Source organism: Camelina sativa, chromosome 6, assembly GCF_030686135.1.
Source record: "Camelina sativa cultivar CO46 ecotype springtype chromosome 6, ASM3068613v1".
In the NCBI taxonomy this organism is placed as follows: Eukaryota; Viridiplantae; Streptophyta; class Magnoliopsida; order Brassicales; family Brassicaceae; genus Camelina; species Camelina sativa.
In genome coordinates, this window is record NC_141885.1 from 18,653,702 (window position 1) to 18,673,223 (window position 19,522).

Genomic DNA, 19,522 nt, shown 5'->3' on the forward strand with positions numbered 1-19,522 from the left:
TCTTCACATGGTGATGAACTCTATGTATATATTATACTTGAACATAATTCAACTAACTTCATGCTTTTTTTTGCTGCTTAAAACATTACTGTATGTTACACGAAGCATTTTATTGTGTGTGTTACTAGTAAGTTGTACATTCACATAGTCTAGTCGGATGCTCTTTAACTCTCAAGCCTCAGAACAAGTCTCCAAGAACTGGATTAGTTTTGACCGTTCTTCCTCAAACAGCTCAGGGTCTTCGCACGATAGTCTCTCCCGAGTTGCACCATCCACACTTGTTGGATCATCCACTACCTGTTTCATTAGTACACAACAACATCACAGCATTAGTAACTCATTCATTAAATCTATGTTTCAAGAGACAGAGACATTTTACTTTTGCGTAATTGTTGGTATGGCCGTCTTTGTTAGGTCCTATAAACGGTTCAGCCTCATTGTGTGTCCACTCACCATCTATAATGTATTTATATTCAAACTGTCCTTCCTGCGTTTCAAAATTGTGGCCCCCTAGTCAGAAAATGATAACAAAATCAGACACTAAGATTTCCAGTTCATTACGAAAACTCACAGGCAGTTCTCTCTTTAGGGTCCAGAATCCTGTTCCTTTGTCCAGTGTTAGAGGTAGCCTCTACATCAAGGGAAAAAATGGTGAAAATTAGAACAAAATATCTGCATTGTACATATTTTTAATCCCAAATGCTTCTCTGATATGCAACCCTTATCTCTTCCAATTCTTTTATCAGAGAAGCATTTCTTTTCAGTAGCAATGAGAAATGTGTATCCTAGTTTTGAAGCTTATATGTGACACCATAGTATAAGAGCAAGGCATCATAATATATTATTTAATTAAAAAAAAAAGAGAAGAAATATATTCACCTGTCCCCATCCAATGTCAAGGCCAGAAATTTCTACCAAGGAGAACCCCTTATCTTTCAGTGTCAGAGTAACAGTCTTCCTCTTGAGTCCTGTGAGCTTTTATGTTCATATATGAAACAATAATCAGGAATCAAGGAACTAAACAAAAATTGTTGTAACTAACGCTAATCAATGGAAGTGATAAACTTAACATAGCAAGCATTGTGAAAGTTAAACGATGACTCACAATATCAATTGTTGCATTTCTGATAGCATCCAGCTTCGGAAAGCACGACCTTTTGCTCTGCAATAAATTAACATGTTGGGTTACTTTATAAGTTTATATAGGTATCAAGAAAATCATGTGGAGAAAATAGAAACCACAAGTACATTAGTATCTTACCATGAGTAATTTATGAGCTTCCATAAGTTTATAGCCTTGCACCCAAAACATGTATGTCAACTGAAATTGAAATTAATATAAGCATAAAGGCAACACTTGTTCATTCCTTCATTAGTCAACCAAAAAAAACACATAAAAATAAGACAACTACTGTTTGCAACAGTCTTCCAAGAACTGAAACATTGTTTCAATTTCAATACTGAAAAGCAATACATTTACGCTCATGGAATAATCACAGTGAAGGATGTGCTACAGAAACAAAAGGGTGAGAAAGAGAATAGCACAGTAACAAAGTTTCTGAAACATACCGCAACTGCAGGAGCCCTTCCCATTCCAGCGGTGCAGTGCACATATGTAACTCCTCCATTTCGCTTAACAGCTTTGTATAGTATACTAACCACGGCAGGAAGACGCATTCTCAAATCAAATGCATCAAAGTCTCTGTTACATCAAAGACTACAATGTTTCAAGCCATACGTTGTGAGTGAGTGCCTTCATGGTGAATTTTTTTACGCATGCGCTCCTGAACAGTCTCATATATATCATATATGATGAAAAGGGATAATGGTGGTTCCAACTTCCAAGTCTTTAGGAGTAAAAAGAATTAGTGAGATTAAGATGATGAGTAACTTCCACATTACTTTATTATAGTTCGCAAATAGACATAGGTGGACAAACAAAAGTGTACTGGCTCTCATTTTGCCTACGAAAAGTGATAAAAGTAAAGAGCCCAAAGAGAAAAAGAAAGTATAATACTTTACTGACAAAACAATAGGAATTTAAAGATAGCTTTCCTAAAAGGATACTGAAACTACCCTCCAACAGTGAACTTTTGTCCCCTTGCCTAAAAGATAATTTTGAAGAAAAAAAAACACCCTACCTCATAGGCTTTTCATGAAGTAGAAGCAATAAGAAAGGTCTTAAGGAAACTAAAAATCAACTCATGATCTCTCCCTCAATTCATTAGCGTCCGCTAATACCAATATATCAAAAATTCACAGCTAGATCATCAAAAAGATGTCTCATTGGTTTACCAAGGCCTTACCTGATTTCACAGCGAATATGCTCAATGTCACTATATTTCTTAGCATATGCTTGAATGCTGCTTATGTCTACGCCAAAATATCTGGAAGTATTGGTCAAGGTATTTTTTTTCACTGCAGATCATTCTTTCTCACCCAAACCGAAGGAAACTGAAGAAAACATAAACATGAACAGAAAAAGAGGGCTTTGGAAGGATACTCCAAGTCTGGATCTTGTTGCAAGCAAAATATGGTTTTGACCCCAATTTTACGAAGCTTGTCAACATCTTCAGGGGTCTAGCAATTAAGAAGAGCAGAGCAGACAGTAAGAACACCAATAAAGTAACACACTTCCATAAAAAAAAAAAGAAATCATCATTTGACTATAAAAAAGACCTGTAAGCACGATCCAACAATTAAATCTGGACGAATGAAATTGTAGTTCATTCCAAGCTCATGCCTGTAAGTTAAAACTGAAATGAAAACACATGTGAACCAATCAGTGCACAAATCAATAGGAGTAGAAAACAAAATCTAATGAACCAAATTAATATTCCAATATCAGGCAACAACTGGTAGACATCAATAGAGTTTGAATGGTTTAAAACATATACAGGTAAACTTGACTTACCAGCACCCATAGCTTGAGTCATGTCTTGGCTATATTCATCAGATTTCTCTTCCTCCTCCTTTGAAACACCACTCATCTCTGAGCTGGATTTTGACTCTGATACCGCCTTCAGTCCAAGCATTTTCACAAGTTTCAACATTTTCTTGATTTAGAAAAAGGAATCTACTTATACAACATTCTCAAAAGTACTGATTAACTTGTGAAAACAGCCAGGAATATGGATCATTGAAAAACCTGTAAAAAGAGCCGAGATTTAGGATCATTGGCTTTGGTCGGAAATGGTACCATCATCTTCAAAGAAGACGGAGAAAGATCTCTTTGATTGCACCCAAATCCCAGCAGAGGTGAGACAGAACATCTGAAATAAGTAACGATCAAACACACAAAATTCAAAATCGAATCAAATCAACAACATTTTCAAAAAAAGATTGCTACTTTTGTGAAAAGCAAGAAGATACCTGGGAAGATTCTGAAGGCAATTCATCTTTTGAGAGAGTGTAAGGAAAAAAATCTGAGAAGAAGCAGACGAAGCTACTACACTCTTTTTGAGTCTATGATGATAAAAGAAAAGATCTTTGGTGATAAAAATAATTTTCAATTAATTAAAGGTCCAAAAATGTGTTTGGTGAGTGTGACTCCGACGGTCACGACGATCCCATTGGGGACCCCACGGTCCGCACCGGGAATGCAATCACTTTTGGTTCTTACGTAAAGTGGAAATATTATTTATATAAATAACCTCAAACTTCTTTTTAATCCAAAAACACCCTCTTAACACATAAGCTTTGTTTCTAGATTCAGAACTGGCTTTTAGGGTCTGTTCTTAATTGAGCACCGTTAATTTTAAAGTAGGTTATTTTTGCAAATTATTTTTGTTGGAAGTTTCTTTTCTTAATATGAAAAGTAAGAGGTTCGTTTTTTATATATTTTCCAAGAGTTAAATGAGACCATGGCAGGGACGACTTGGAAATTTCAAGGTCGACAAAAAAAAAAAATAATAAAATAAATGAGACCAATCCCATGACGTCATCACTTACAAAAATATCTTTGAACTTTCTTTTTTTGCAATAAGAAGAACTCAGAAGTAATTTGCAACAGTAAAGTCAATCGATAATGAGTAATGACATCAAAGACTGTTCAAAACGCCAAAACAGCAAAACGAATTTTAACTTTAGAATCAAAAGATTGTTATTGTCAGGTGAAATCAGAATAATAATGCGACCGAGGAAAGATTTAATAATAAGATCACAATTCAACTTGAGGTAGATAAAAGAGCTTACACAGAGACGTGTGTGGTAAATTAAGTGATGTGATGTATTCTTCTTAACTTCATTATTTTACTAATGCTTTAGTGATGTGTCTCAAGGGCTTTACCATTATCCCTGGGGATGAAGCGTATATAATGTTAGAAAGTGTTTGTGAGAAAAAAATCTGCACCTATGGTTGATTCCTGAAACAAAAATATATATATATTTATAAAAGTCAAAGAAGTATACAAAGAATGTGAACAAACAACAAACAAGGCAGGTAAGACCATTGGAGAAACTACCATAAACCTGGTGAATAATTCACCTAACTGATCTTTGACAAACCGTAACACAAAACTTGATTCTCCAGCCCCAACATCTTCAACACGTGAAGGTTCAAGTAACACGTGAAGGTTTGAACCATCAGTGACTGCAGATCAAAGACACAGCCCACTTCCAATCGGTTAGAGACACGACCTCATTCATCATCACTTACCTTGTTTGGAACAACCAACCTTGTTATATATTTCAAAACGACTAGTGATGATTCAAAGGACTCATAGTTGCAGGTAACTAGAAACAAGATGAATTAGCTCGAGATTAGATTAAATCGATTGATTAAAAATAGCCACTTAAGGCTTTACAAGTATAGATGACAGCAGTAGAGAGAGTATTGCAGCAAGTCACCAAATCTATTACACACTAGACAGACAGACAGACATATTTCAAAAAAAACATATTACACACTAGACTAGAGAGACATAATCCAAAAAAATCACTAGATAATTTGCACTAATCAAATCAAGAAAAGAGAGGCTGTGAGAGATCATAAAGTGGAGGACCAAAAGCTCCTTGTACCCCAAGTGACCCCAAGTTGTAGTTTCCCACATCAGCATTCAGGTGAATCATTAGTAGTTCAGGCGGAATCGGAGCCATCAGAGATTGCCCTTGGTTCATCAAACCTAATGGGATTTGCGAGACATTCCCGTTCTCATGGTTAAACAGAAACATGGAAAACTGGTTTGGTTGTTGTTGTTGTGGAAGCAGATATTGATTGATCGTATTCGTAGTAGTGCTACTACTCGCACTCGGTCCTTGATTCATCTTCCTCTGTTCCTCAACTGCGCGAAACCTATCTTGTAATCTGGTTAGGTTACGCTCCAAGGACTGAACCAGTCCCGTGACTTGCGCACCAGAGTAATTATCAAACCTAGGGTCCCAAACTGGAAACTTGGATACACGTCTCGGTCTCACCAGTTTCTTCTTGTTGGATTTTGCGAGAAACTCGTGAAGATCAACGCTTCTTTTGCGTCGTTTCGTCTCGCTCAATGCAGCGTACCTTCGAGCGATGGCTTCGACCTTCTCCCTCTCTTCTGAATATGTCTTAAGCGTTCCATCGGCTCCGTAACAGATCACGCAAACTTCGATCGCACAGAGCACAGAAAGCTCGCGAGCTTTCTTAAACACAGTCGCTTGTCTTTTCATTAAGCTTAGGCTCTGATGAGAAGAAGAAGAATAAGCAGCATTAGGTTTCGTTGTTTTCGTCATCTTTTCGATTTTTAGGGTTTAGACTTTTTTTCCTTTCTTAAAAAACTTTGGATAACAAAGATGCGATTACACCCACGTATATATATAAGTCTTATAACCTTTCAATGTAGTTTTTTCCAAGAGTTGAGACAAATCACGTGACGTCATCACTTACAAAAATATCTTTCAATGTGTATTTCAATATTTTTTTTTTTCAATCAGAACTCACAAGTAATTTGCAACAGTAATGACAATCAATAATGAAATCAAAGACCGTTCAAAACGCCAAAACCATAAAACGAATTTTAATTTTAGAATCAAAAGATTGTCAGGTGAAATCAGAATAATAATGAGACCGAGGAAAGATTTAAAAGAAAAATAAAACATTGCAACAAAGTTTGAGAAAAAAAAATGAAACAGAGGAATTGTCTCATAAATTTACATAAACCGTTCTATAGGTCCAAGTTCCACCTACTATGATCCTCAGAAGGCGTGGATGAATCTCCAAAAAGACTTATCTTTGGTCTTTTTTGATCTTTCCCCATTGGTAACCTCCAAAAAGAATCCGAGTTCTCGAAGAAAAAGTATGCAGCAACGACTGATGCCATGAACAAGCAAAACAACAATGCATAAATCTGCCACTCTGCACATCAAACAGGTAAGATAATATTAGTGAGAGAGGTATTTAAAGCTATATATGTGCCACAAAGAGAGAGATCAGCAACAAACCTTTCCACTCCTTTGGTACACTGAGCTTGGTCATCATCTCACCCCATTCGCTCGAAGTTGTCAGCATAACCCTAAGCCCCAAGTTAACAAAAAAAAAAACCAATTAGATAAAATCAACAATAGAAGCAATGCTATTTACTCTAAAGGAATTAGATTATCATTCTCTTTTTAACTGATCCGCCATACCTTTCACTCGGGCAGAACTCAAGTGAAGCAATAGATTGCCCAAGATGCAGCCTCTTACTGTAGTGGTAGATTTCCATTGTCTTAACTTCAGCAACAGATACATCTCCATCTTTGCCACCCCTACAAAAAAAGGTGCAAAATTTGAGGATTTAATCTTTGCACAATCAGAAGCATGACAGCAATAACCGGCCCGGGATGAAGAAAGACTCACAAAGCAATATATTTCCCATCCAAGCTCACTGCCATTGTCGATGCAGTCTTTCTTGACAGCTTCTTGAACCCAAGCTTCTTCCATGTACTAATGTCATAAACATTGACCAAAGGCGTCTCACCTGATTCCAATTGTTTAAGATTTCATCTGATGTTATAAATTCAAAACACTAGTGATGCTTGCAAATAGTTTACTCATAAGTGTTAAATATTATATACCTCTTTGAGCAGCACAAAACAAAAAAGGTTTAGTTCCATCTTTAGAGAAACGGCACAGTTCAATATTCTCATCCTGCAGACATGAATAATATCAGAATTAGGCAAAAGATACATCAGGAGCCAATATAAGAAACACGATAAAGACATAATTTAGACAGAGAGGAATCAGAATTATATTGTTGGAAGAAACCATCGATATGGAACTCCTCTTCCATGCAGATTTCATTGGATATTACTAATTTACAATATAGGGATGCAAATGCAAACTTCAACTCTCTCAATCACATACCCCACTACGTTCCAAAGTAGACAAAGGAAAACCATCTTCTGCTTTCCATATTCTAGCTGATCCATCAGTTGATGTTGTAGCTAAGTACTCTGAGTCCAGACTACAAAAAAAAAAAAGGGTGCAAATATGAGAAAGGTGCACTGAGTGGCTCGTTTCACAATCTCCATTAACTTCTATTTGTGTTGTATGACCCTAGTCCCAGTTCCAATACAGAATACCATTTTTTACCACCTCAATTATGGTTTAAACTGAAAAGAATATAAAAGGAAGATGATGGTAGAGAACACTCTGGCCGTTACCTAAAATCCATATCCCGGATGGATTTGTGTGCCTTTGGCTCATCCAAAATTACACCTAGGTTTGGCCACTCCATAACTCTGAGACATCCATCCTGAATAAAGCTTGTAGTAAGCTACAACTAAAATTTTCGCAAAAGTGAAAGAAAAAAAATTCTTATAAAGCAGTTCCTTACCAATCCTCCAACAGCTAATTTAGACCCATCAAAACTGAAGGCCATACACTTTTGTAGTCCAGCATTTTGGAGAGGAAGTAATTCTTTGGCTAAGATCGTAACACCTGTTGCTCCTCCAACAATCTCAAAGGACCTGCAAAATCAGATAAATTCTCTTTATCATCTACACCGTAAACAAAATTTGTATTGGCGCAAGATAGTGTCCAAAAATGGTGGAAGTCGATTCCAATTATCTAGCATGCAAGTAACAGATAGAATAGTTGAGTTGCAAAAGAGATGCAAGAAAGGAAAGTCAAAATATTATACAAAGATTAAACTAGAAAGAGACCAACTATACAAAGGCATCAAACAATCTCCAACAAAAGTAGATGCAGATAATATAATAAACCAAACCTAAAACACAATAAATTCAAGCACTAGTACAATTAATTCAACATCAGCAAACATAAGGGGTAGAGAAAATCGTTTGAGGTAATGAGAGAAGCAATGTTAAGCTCTAGTCATTTGATGCCTAGTTCTCATGACTAGATTGAGAGAACGTGTCATAGGTTTAACAATACCAACTCAACAAAATTAGAAACATAGTATCAGAGGAAGGAACTATAGAATGTCTTTTAATCATATAATAATTTGTGGATATAAAAGCGAGAGAGAGAGAGAGAGAGAGAGAGAGAGAGACGTACTTGCAACCACCTTTGGAGGTTGAGCAGATGAAATAATCGCCACCAGGATGCACTGTAACAGTCACAGGATCACCATCACTCTCCTTAAGCGTGTGCGTTGCCTTTGATCAAAGAAGAAGAAAAGGTTTGTTTTTTATTTCATTGGTCGACACAAGTTAACACCTTTCACAGAATCAAAAGGGAACAACTTGAAAAAAACCCTAGATTTCTTACATGATTTTCAAAAGAACCGAAATTTCCCAATCGAAATAACTAGACTAGACTATTGATTCACCCTAAACCCCAATTAAAAATTTCGCTCACGTATCATTCCAGTTTCTAAAATTTCAAAAAACCAATCATGTAAAAAGAGGAAATTTACCAAAGGAGAGGAGGAGAGAGAAGCAGTGACGGGGTCGAAAGAGAAGATGTTAAGGAGAGCAGGAGAAGAGCCACGGCGTTTAGAAGCTTTAGCGATAACGACCCAGTTAACTTTCTTCGGGCGACGGATCCATGATCCACATACAACATGCCCACTCTCACGACTCCCTTCTTCAATCTCCATTCCTTTTTGGATTGATATATATATATATATATATTTCTCCTTTGGTCTATTTCTCTTCTTCCTCACCAATTTGGAACCTTTATATATAGAGCAGAAGAGAGAAAAACAAAAACAAAAAAGGAGTTGACTTTGGAAATTAGGGACAGATAGGTTTTGTTGGGGTATTATAATGATAATGGGATTTGCAAAAATCTCAGATTTGACAAAAAGAAGAAACAAACGGAGATTTTGAGCTGTTGTTTTTAAGTTTTTAACTATAAAAAAAGTCGTGTAGTTAGAGATAATTACATAAGTCAAAGACCGGTGGTGGGAGAGGATATTCCTAAGATCCTGTTCCGATACCAATTTTAATACAAAGTACCGAAGTACGCTACGGTCACATCGTGCTTCCGTGATCTATATAGCAGACTTTCCCATTCGTGTCAATCTCATTGTTCCCACACAATAAAATACATCAAACCAAAACTAAATCGAAAGGAATCAAATTATACGAATGGATTGTAAAATTTTATAACCACAAAAATCGAAACCAAATTAGTATTGAATTGAAATATTCCCGATATCCGGAATTATATGAAATACTCTTCAGTCTTCATTACATTTGGTGTAGATTCTAAGAAAGAATCTCTCAATATTGCAATGCACGTACACATTATTCATAAGCAGGCCCGGCGATTGACCAGTGCAACAAGTCCATTTGCACAGAGACCAAAAAACTGTTGCTTCTTTTCCTAAACCTAAAACTAAACTATCACTGCTTCTTTTCCTCTTTTTATTCCATCTCACCTGCTTCTCAATCCTCAACAAGCAAAATATTACAGCTTTATTTTCCTTTTAATCAGGTGGTCTTCATTATCCGATGGGTAAATCATGTAACTCCAGCAAGCAATAGTGACATATTTTTTTTTGTCTGATTATTTAGTAAAATATAGGACTTTTTTTGTGATCGCACCGGGTCACTCCGTTGATTGCGCCGGCACTGTTCATAAGGACTCATATTTTAGACATGAGATTTCACCATGTAGCCACCAATTACATGTAAAGACATTCTAACATCCCTTTGAAGGACCCCTTCTACATCCTCTTTTGAGCTCACCATAAAGTAGATCTCTTATCTCCCCCTACCATGACACGAGAACACAATCCTACCTTTCCTTTTTCTCCTCCCAATTTTTCAGGTTTTTGACTAATCGTGAGATCTTTTTATATTATGGCTTAAGCCGTTTTAGGTTAAGCCTAAGAGAGCATTAAAAAAAACCCTCAAATATATATGTCTTCTTGAAAGTCATACTGGCATAATGTCGAAGGCGTGCACATCCCTTCAAGAACAAACCGTTCAGAAGCATCCACCACTTTTTGGTCAAATCGCTTCCATTTTATTTGCACAAGTCCGGCGATCTCTGGTGAACACCACTAACAAGACTCGATTCTACGTGGATTTCAAAAAAGTCATATATGTTTATTGATTAGGATGGAAGCCATGATCACAACTAATTAAGAACAAAAGAAGTTTGAGGATTAGACTTATGTTAGGATAAAGACGTATTTGTATTATAATATACTTTGTAGTTACAACATATTTTATTTTTAATTTAATAACTATTAAGATATTTTATTTTTAATTTAATAACTATTAAGACTTTGATCTTGAGTTTCTTGACCATCAAGACAATTATAGTTAGAGCCAAAATAATTGTTGACTTTTTCTGAAAATTAATTTGTAAAATATCCTTTATAATATAAAGCACAAGTCACTTAGCTAATAAATTTGTGACATGTGGCTTTTACTTCATAGTTTAAATAATTAACAGAACAAGAAAACGTGAAATAACTTAACTGCCTCAAATAAAAGATTTTTTAATAATATATCAAAACTATTAATTTTTAATCATGCTGCAAATTCAATTTTTCTAAGACCACATCTCCTAATTTGAAGGAAAGAGTTATAAAATTCGCTCTTAATTTAACAACTCATGGTTTTAAAATTTCGTATTTTTAACCATATTTTTGGGAAAAAAATTAACGTATATATTTTAAAATTATCATTTTTTTTGTCAACATTTTAAATTTATCAATTATTAATTATGTATTTTTACAAACTAAATAATCATTAAAAGGACAATATTAATCAAAGAAGCTAGCATCTACAATTTTCTGCTTAATCTCTCCAAACTAAATAATTATTACAAAACCTAACAGTTATCCAGTAGCAAAACCACCCACTATCTCTTTCTCAACCGCTCTCAGTTAAAATTTCAAACAATTACTTGCATATATAGAATCAATTACTATTCTTTTTTTAACAAAAACTTCCAATTTATTTTTCAAATCAAGATTAGGCTTACACAGAAACGCAAAGCAATCCGCCTCCGAGAATAAACTCCCACGCCTCTACTGTCGAAATTGGGTAAGTGTGGTTCATCCAAGATCCCTCCATCACCTCAAATATCTTTACTTCAATCTCTCTTCATATTGGAAGCATTAATGAACAAAAACTACAGACGGAACCATCAGCAATGACTATATCAGATGCATACAGTCCCAAAGCAAACAACAAACAACATCGACCCATTGGCAAAACAAGGTCAATGAGAGTGTAGAGGTAAAACAACTACATCATTAGATCCAAAATAGCACAATCATATATATTAGAACTCTTCTGTTATGTCTACGTGAAATAGGGTGGCAAATTTTATTGATGAAGTCAAAAGATCTAAGATTGTCATTTTTCTTTCTAGACAATTATTATATAGAGTTTGTATATCGTTCTTTCATCTGTTTTCTTTTCTATTATAGGTATTCACTGGAAACATGTATATACGACTCAGATACATGAATTCAATACCTTGAACGGAAAAGTGAAACAAGGTTAGTTCCTTACTATAATGCAAATCTTTTCTATATATATTATCTTTAGTATACGTGATAATTACTTATTTTCCAAATAATTTAACAAAATTCACTAAATTAAACACATGAGTAGATGCATCATCACGTATTAAGGGGTTTTGTTTATGCAACAGACTTTTCCCCCTTGAATTTGTGGTGATGTGTTGATTGTTTTGATAGATCAACATTTTTTTTTTGTTTAGGTAATTTGATAAAACAATTATAACATTTTAAATACATTTAGTTGTTAAAAATATAACATTTTAAGTTTAGAAAATAATTTCCAGTACGTAGTACGGGTCTAATACTAGTTTATTTATATGCGGCAAAGCTTCTGATTATGGTTAAAAACGGTAAATCTTTCTGATTAGTCATAGATTTTCCTTAATCTTATCGCCCCATTCAGGGGTTGTAATTCTCCTTTAATTTAATGCACCAACTTTTAAACGGTATGGACTATGCACTTTAGACTATAGAGAACAATCTCCATTTTTTGTTTGGCTAGATTGGTAGAACTATAAAGAGAGCAATTTATTATTATGTAACCGCGACCTTTGGCAAACGCAAAAGGTGGTCGCAGACAACCAATTAAACCCTTATTCGAGGGGACTGCCAAAATAAATGTTTATAAAACTTTGTTCATTCAATCAAACCGAACAATTAAATACGATATTAAAAGGGTGATATTCCGGTTCAGTAACGATTACCGGATTTCGATTCGGGTCGGACCGGGCCGTATCTGATGAATTCAGAACACTTTCCTTCATGAGGATCGTTTCGTGCCGTCGCTGCGATCTGACCAAAAAAGAAAATTAAAGTTGTTACGATTCGATTCCATCGTCTCTCTCTCTCTCTCTGCTCCCATTTGTGATTTGTCAAACCCTTTTCTCTCTCGAAGTGCTGTCATGGTGCTTCCTCTCTTCCGGCGCTCTGCGATCACCCGCACTTCTTCGCTTCTCAGAGCTCGTCTTTTTGCTCCTGCCTCCGGATTCCATACTCGGTACGCTTTTTTTTGCTCACGCGTCTTCTCCCCCCCCTCTCTCTCTCTCTCGTCCCGCCTAAGTTTTGATGTTTCTCTTCCTTGTGCGATCCTTGGCAATTTGATAAGCGACCTAGTCTTCCAGTTGAATTTCAAAATTTGTTTTTTTCTCGTTTTTGAACAATCCGCCATTGACTTCTCGAAGTGCTTTTTAGTAGTTTAATTTTGGACGATATCAATTGGATTCTTTTTGCTGGAACCAATCAAACTAGTTTGTTTTCTGAAATGGCATTACGATGTTTATCTCTCCAGTCTGTGAGATGAAATTTCCATTTTATGTTACTCGCATCGAAGAGGAAGTGAGTGTCCTTCGAGTATCTGTTAATTCCAATACCTTTAGCTAGATAATCTTCTTGGTTGTTCAGTATTGGCACCAACTGGCTGCCAAGTTTTTGAAAATTATGAAGGATGAATTTTCCATCCTGTTTAACTGGCATTGTGGTTCTTAACAATATGCAAGTAATCAGCGTAGTCGTAGTCGTTGAGTATTCTGCAACGAGAAGCATCTGATAGATGTTGGATTATATGAATGGATTTCGGAAACGAAAAAGAAAAAAATATTGAACCGAAGTTGGTGTGATTTATTTAGCTATCCAATAATTTTGACCATGAACTTTCTGATACAGCTTTTCCAATGGACTATACCACTTGGACGACAAGATTGGTAGCAGTAACGGTGTGAGGTATGTGTTCCATACCACAAATCTTGGTAATTTAACATGGTTTCCGAAAAAGTTTACCTATATTGTTGTAAAATCAATATTTAGTTAAGAACAGCATTAACTGTCTATTCCAGTTCCTGTTTCATCGTTTTCTCTAGGTTTGGTTCTATCCCGTAGATTTTTCCTTTAAGATCTCTCTTTTTTGTTTGACGAGGAGTTTTTCTATACAATGATGACTTCCCCTTACCTTGAAAATTAAGGAAAAGGTTTTCTTTATATTGAAACCAGTGTGATCGTAGGCACTCAAGGTTATATTTAAATTGAAATTAAGATGGTTATGTAATTCTTTTCATTTGTTAATCCGTTTCTCACTAGTATCCACTGAGCTCGTTTCCTTTCTTTTTTTTTTTGGGAATAACTGGGGGGAATAGCTGTTTGTCCTTTTTCAGATTTTCTCTCATCTAAATTTTCAGGTCTGCTTCCATAGACATGATTACAAGAATGGATGATAGTCCTCCAAAGCCAATTGTAAGTTCAAAAGTTAGTAATGTTTTTTTTTAATTGACTTTCATTGATCCCTTGATCTCACATACACTGTTTTCTTGTAGTTGCGATTTGGCGTGCAAAACTTTTCATCAACAGGTATTCCTAGATTGTTATGTCATCTTATGGAATAACGATCTTCATAAAATGAATCTACAAAGCAATTTCATACTAGAATAACTAAACTAGTTGATTTGTGGGACTTTCATCTGATAAATTAACCTGCTGCAGTTGTAAAATTGTATTAGCCCCATTAAAGTTACCAAGACAAAAATATTAAGTGGGTGATAAGAATAATTGATGGCAACTTTCGCTTATCTTATAGGAAATGTTGGTTGATGCAGGTGCAAAAAAATTCCCATAGCACTATTTTCTCTGATGTTTTTGCTTCCATCATACTCTAATATATAGCGACTAGAGAGGCAACCGAATATACAAAATTGTTCCAGTAATTCATTTGTTTTTGGGTTGTAGGATCCACAACACAGATGGTTCTTGCAATGCCAGCGTTGTCTCCCACGATGGTAGGAAATTGGACTTCAATATTGTAAAAGAAACTTGGCCTCCATGCAAGAAGTCAGTGTTTTATGTTTTTGGGGTTTTGTAGAGTCATGGAAATGTTGTGAAATGGATGAAGAAAGAAGGTGACAAGGTGTGTTATTTCTAATTTCTGGTTGACAAAACTTCAGTCGACTTGTATGATGTTATTTTAGACTGATCACTATACAAGAAATACGATATAATATATTATATAGCTGACCCAAAAAAAAAATGTGGAAGTTCAGTAACAGGTATGAATTTTGGTTCATCCTGACAGGTAGAGGTGGGTGATGTACTATGTGAGATAGAGACAGACAAGGCCACTGTAGAATTTGAGAGTCAAGAGGAAGGGTAATTCTAAAAAATCCGGTTCATGATTTCTGTGTTTTGATTTATAGTTTTATTCCATTTTACCTTGGCAATTCATATGACTCATTACAAGTATATGCAAATGTCAATTGGCTTACAATGAAGCATGATCCTGTAGATTTCTGGCCAAGATTTTAGTCACTGAAGGATCAAAGGATATCCCTGTTAATGAACCGATTGCAATAATGGTAAGCACAATGGCTATCTTATTCATTTAAAGAAATCAAGTACGATCTCACAAAAGGTGATGCATGCATCGACCTACGCTCATTAGAAGTTCCTCTTTGTTTATCTAGTCTGGTTTTGGCCTCTTCATTTTCTTTTGTTTCCTGGGTTTACATCTTGGAAGAGTTAACGAATCAAAGAGATCTATGGTGTTTTGTTGTCAATATTTATGGTGGAAAAAATAACTCCAATCCTCATGCTGTTTCTTCTTAATATTACCTCATGTAATACTGAGTTTTCACGTCATGTCCCCTACATGATATTTGGTAGGGTTTATTAGGGTGTAGCGTATAGAGTTTAGGGTTTGGTCAACATATTTGCTTCATAAGTTTGATGGATACGAGTTTAACTTTCCCAGAAACTATATAATTGTAATTAAGGTTGAGGAGGAAGATGACATTCAAAACGTTCCTGCCACAGTAGAGGGTGGACAAGTTGGTAAAGAGGAAACATCAGCTCATCAAGAGATGAAACCTGACGAAAGCACACAACAAAAAAGTTCCAGTCAGCCCATTGCATCAGATCTTCCTCCACATGTCGTCTTAGAAATGCCAGCACTTTCTCCTACAATGGTATGAGATTCCATATTTTGTGCTAGCTTTTTGGAAGAGAAGGCATCCACTTGTATCCTGAGACCCTGAATCATTTATTTGTCAATTGATGTGCAGAACCAAGGTAACATTGCGAAATGGTGGAAAAAAGAGGGTGACAAGGTTAGTTTCTGGTGACCCAAGTCTGAAGAGTAGATTTGTGTAATTTCCACCACACGGAATCTGGTGATTATGCACTTGCGGACTTGCCTGTGTTGATTCTTCTCATTTCCTTGTCAACAGATTGAAGTGGGTGATGTCATAGGTGAGATCGAGACTGACAAAGCCACTCTGGAATTTGAATGCCTTGAAGAGGGGTATACTAAAAATCTTGTTGCCTTATTCCTATTAGCAATCACTTGGAGCATAAACAATATTTCTATTTCTAGGCAAACTGTTGATGCTCATTCTATATAGCATTCATAATCTGTGGATATCACTTCTTTTTGTTTGGATTAAGTGATACTATCACTGTTATAGTGTTTACTGATTTAAAGATTGATTACATATTTCTTAGTATGAGTAGGGGCTTCCTCAATAAAAAAAGATGTACCTGGACTGCTGCATTAGTATTTGATGAATGATCTTAATAGTAAAAGATTGATGGATGACTCTTGGTGTAGGTACTTGGCTAAGATTCTACTTCCTGAAGGTTCCAAGGATGTGGCGGTCGGAAAGCCGATTGCCCTTATAGTAAGTCTTTTAGTTCAAAAGTACACTGACTAAATTCTTGATGCCAGAAAATTGTTTTACTACTGGTTATTTAATCCATTTGTTAGCCGGTAATGCCTTTTGTGTATAAGTTGGTCGGCACTCTTCTAGTTAAATCTACGTTATATTGCCTGAAGTTAAGGTTATGCCTGCACAAAAAATCTTTGAAAATGCAATTGCTTGCAGATTGAGGGATATTAGATACTAATCCTTCTTCGTTGCAGGTTGAAGATGCTGAAAGTATTGAAGCCATCAAGTCTTCTTCCACAGGTGGTTCTGAGGTTGAGACAGTTAAAGAAGTCCCTCACAGTGTCGTAGATAAACCTACAGGGAGGAAAGCAGGTTTCACAAAGATCAGTCCTGCTGCAAAACTATTAATTTTAGAACATGGATTGGAGGCATCATCAATTGAGGCATCGGGTCCCTACGGTACATTACTGAAATCAGACGTTGTGGCCGCAATTGCTTCTGGCAAAGCTTCTAAATCATCTGCATCTACGAAAAAGAAACAACCATCAAAGGAAACCTTGTCCAAATCCTCCTCTACATCAAAGTCTCCTGTGACTCAGTCAGATAATTATGAAGATTTTCCCAATAGTCAAATTCGCAAGGTAGTTGAAATATTTATTGCTCTCTATGTGGAATGATAAATATTTCCTGTTGAAGCATTCTTCCTTAAGGGGAGCGTACTTTCTGTATTGATTATTGCTGTTAGGATCATAATGATATCTTGTCTTCTGTTTGACCTTTTCCACTTGGCAGATTATAGCAAAACGTTTATTGGAATCAAAACAGAAGATACCCCATTTATATTTACAATCAGGTTGGTGATTCACAACCTTTGTATTTTCCTTGTGTATTTATTTGCTGTTTAAGCATTTGCTTGTGTCTGCAGATGTAGTATTGGATCCTCTTCTTGCATTTAGAAAAGAACTTCAAGGTTTGTAGACTACATCCTTATCCCACACATCCTGGTAGTTGTTAACAGCCTGGGAGGCTCAGACTGAATTGTGCTTTCATGATCTGCAGAAAACCATGGTGTTAAAGTGTCTGTCAATGACATAGTTATCAAAGCAGTGGCAGTCGCACTGAGGAATGTACGACAAGCTAATGGTGAGAAATTATTTTCTCCTCGTAAATGATTCAGCAAAAAAATAACCATGGTTTGTTCCCATCCCTAGTTATGAGCTAGATTAAAACCTTAGTTCGTCCTCTTTAAGGAAATTCAGCTCCCATGTTGGATTTTACTTGCAATGCCTTTTGCCCCCATTGAGAGTAATTATTAAAGATGTTTTGAGATTGTAATACAGTATCATTCAATATGACTGATAATGCATGTTAGACTCGGTTTTAGTCTTTACGAGTAGGATATTTTCAGTTTGAGTTTGATGTAATGATTTGTAGATTGCAATCATGTGGTTGTTTTTTCTCTTTTGCTTGCTCAAGCCTTTGTTACGGTTGCTTAAAGTTCTCTTTCTCAATTACTGGCAGCTTTCTGGGATGCTGAGAAAGGAGATATTGTTATGTGTGACAGTGTTGACATATCCATTGCAGTTGCAACTGAGAAGGTATACTTGTGTCTTCGATTTTCTGATTACGTCAACAGTTTATCCCTCATCATCTTGGCATGTGTTGCAGGGTTTAATGACTCCAATTATCAAGAATGCAGACCAGAAATCTATTTCTGGTATTTCCTTAGAGGTAATTCTTATTCTCTCTGAAGTTTGACCAATATGGCAGGCTATAGAGGCTCACTTGTTTGATCAGTTCTTACCATATATCATGTGCTGTTTATCAATAGTTATATTAATTTTGATTTTTGAAATTGATCTGCGGTGCAGGTTAAGGAGCTGGCACAAAAGGCGCGGTCTGGAAAGCTTGCTCCTCATGAGTTCCAAGGAGGGACATTCAGGTATTCATTCTTTAAAGTTATTAAGCATCGTCTGAAATTATCAATTATGTGAAACTTTTCCTACTTACCGAGAAACCATACTTTATTGTTTTCCAGCATTTCAAATCTAGGAATGTATCCTGTGGACAGTTTCTGCGCAATCATTAACCCCCCTCAGGTAATCATAGCCCTGGAAATGCTCCCTAAATTACAGACTGAAGATTTAGTTTTGCTGTTTGTAATTTGTGTGGTGGAATATTTAGTTTAGCCTCTATAGAGACGCATATATGTTTTTGGATAATAAACTCCAGGACCGTCAATTGTCTTGCAGGCTGGAATACTAGCAATTGGTAGAGGAAATAAAGTGGTTGAGCCGGTTATGGGAATAGACGGTGAGATAGTAACATCCTTTTGGATATCCACCTTTGGTACACCAGTCTGATGAGTTTATGACATGTTTTTATCATTGTTTCAGGAATTGAGAAGCCTTCGGTTGTAACGAAGATGAATGTAACACTATCCGCTGATCATCGGATCTTTGATGGACAAGTTGGAGGTAATGCAACATTCATTAGTTTCTACTGCTATCATTCACTGTATTTATTTTTTGTTACTAATTGCTTTTTATGAAACCGGTTTCATTTCAGCTTCGTTTCTGTCTGAATTGCGTTCAAACTTTGAGGATATTCGAAGACTTCTTCTGTAAGAAGGTTCAACTGTTTATCAAATGGATCTTGGATTGCTACATAATAAACCTTGGAGTTGGAACCGACCCACGTGCACATCCAGAACTAGAACTGCTGCTATACAGGATGAGCTCTGATTACATGTTTCATTTTTTTCTATTTGGTTCCTACTACGAAAAAATGGGTTTGGTTTACAATCCGTCCTACAGATTGGTTCACAATTCTTCCTGAGGTATTTTTTGTTTGTCCAGTCTCATGAAAAAATAAATAACTTCAGCTGTCGATAACAAAACAGGTGAAAGTGAAATGATAAAAGGTCCTTTTACCTCTCATATCAGTATCATGGGTTTGAAGTTG

General features: G+C 36.0%; 3 protein-coding genes and 1 pseudogene across 4 annotated transcripts; 1 reads left to right on the plus strand and 3 right to left on the minus strand.

The window, feature by feature from the left end:
- Positions 1–47: 47 nt before the first annotated feature.
- On the minus strand, positions 48–3,613 carry LOC104791469 (phosphoglucan phosphatase DSP4, chloroplastic). Of its 2 annotated transcripts, none has more exons than XM_010517370.3 (13): positions 3,373–3,613; positions 3,149–3,272; positions 2,915–3,020; positions 2,680–2,756; positions 2,504–2,580; positions 2,307–2,387; positions 1,570–1,702; positions 1,262–1,321; positions 1,106–1,162; positions 880–975; positions 572–631; positions 380–487; positions 48–297 (listed from the first exon to the last, which is right to left on the minus strand). In XM_010517370.3, exons 1-13 carry the CDS (start codon positions 3,396–3,398, stop codon positions 172–174), a joined length of 1,131 nt encoding a protein of 376 aa, XP_010515672.1. In that variant the 5' UTR covers positions 3,399–3,613; the 3' UTR covers positions 48–171. The 2 variants fall into 2 exon arrangements, with proteins under 2 accessions (XP_010515672.1, XP_019082466.1); XM_019226921.2 differs by having other exon boundaries at positions 2,915–3,056; positions 3,373–3,524.
- Positions 3,614–4,761: 1,148 nt separating this feature from the next.
- On the minus strand, positions 4,762–5,711 carry LOC104699082 (agamous-like MADS-box protein AGL103 pseudogene; annotated as a pseudogene).
- A 266-nt stretch (positions 5,712–5,977) lies between these two features.
- Positions 5,978–9,332, minus strand: LOC104791470 (SEC12-like protein 1). Its single transcript, XM_010517371.3, has 10 exons — positions 8,838–9,332; positions 8,477–8,577; positions 7,794–7,926; positions 7,621–7,712; positions 7,322–7,421; positions 7,033–7,105; positions 6,815–6,935; positions 6,604–6,723; positions 6,418–6,488; positions 5,978–6,331 (listed from the first exon to the last, which is right to left on the minus strand). The coding sequence occupies exons 1-10, from the start codon at positions 9,018–9,020 to the stop codon at positions 6,141–6,143; spliced, it is 1,185 nt and encodes a 394-aa protein (XP_010515673.1). The 5' UTR covers positions 9,021–9,332; the 3' UTR covers positions 5,978–6,140.
- A 3,124-nt stretch (positions 9,333–12,456) lies between these two features.
- Positions 12,457–19,497, plus strand: LOC104791471 (dihydrolipoyllysine-residue acetyltransferase component 1 of pyruvate dehydrogenase complex, mitochondrial). Its single transcript, XM_010517372.3, has 23 exons — positions 12,457–12,909; positions 13,575–13,631; positions 14,084–14,138; positions 14,219–14,252; positions 14,628–14,677; positions 14,761–14,805; positions 14,971–15,044; positions 15,181–15,250; positions 15,668–15,859; positions 15,956–16,000; positions 16,121–16,194; positions 16,501–16,570; positions 16,813–17,199; positions 17,351–17,411; positions 17,484–17,528; positions 17,618–17,701; positions 18,080–18,156; positions 18,227–18,289; positions 18,430–18,500; positions 18,597–18,657; positions 18,811–18,871; positions 18,955–19,035; positions 19,127–19,497. The coding sequence occupies exons 1-23, from the start codon at positions 12,815–12,817 to the stop codon at positions 19,183–19,185; spliced, it is 1,911 nt and encodes a 636-aa protein (XP_010515674.1). The 5' UTR covers positions 12,457–12,814; the 3' UTR covers positions 19,186–19,497.
- Positions 19,498–19,522: the final 25 nt, after the last annotated feature.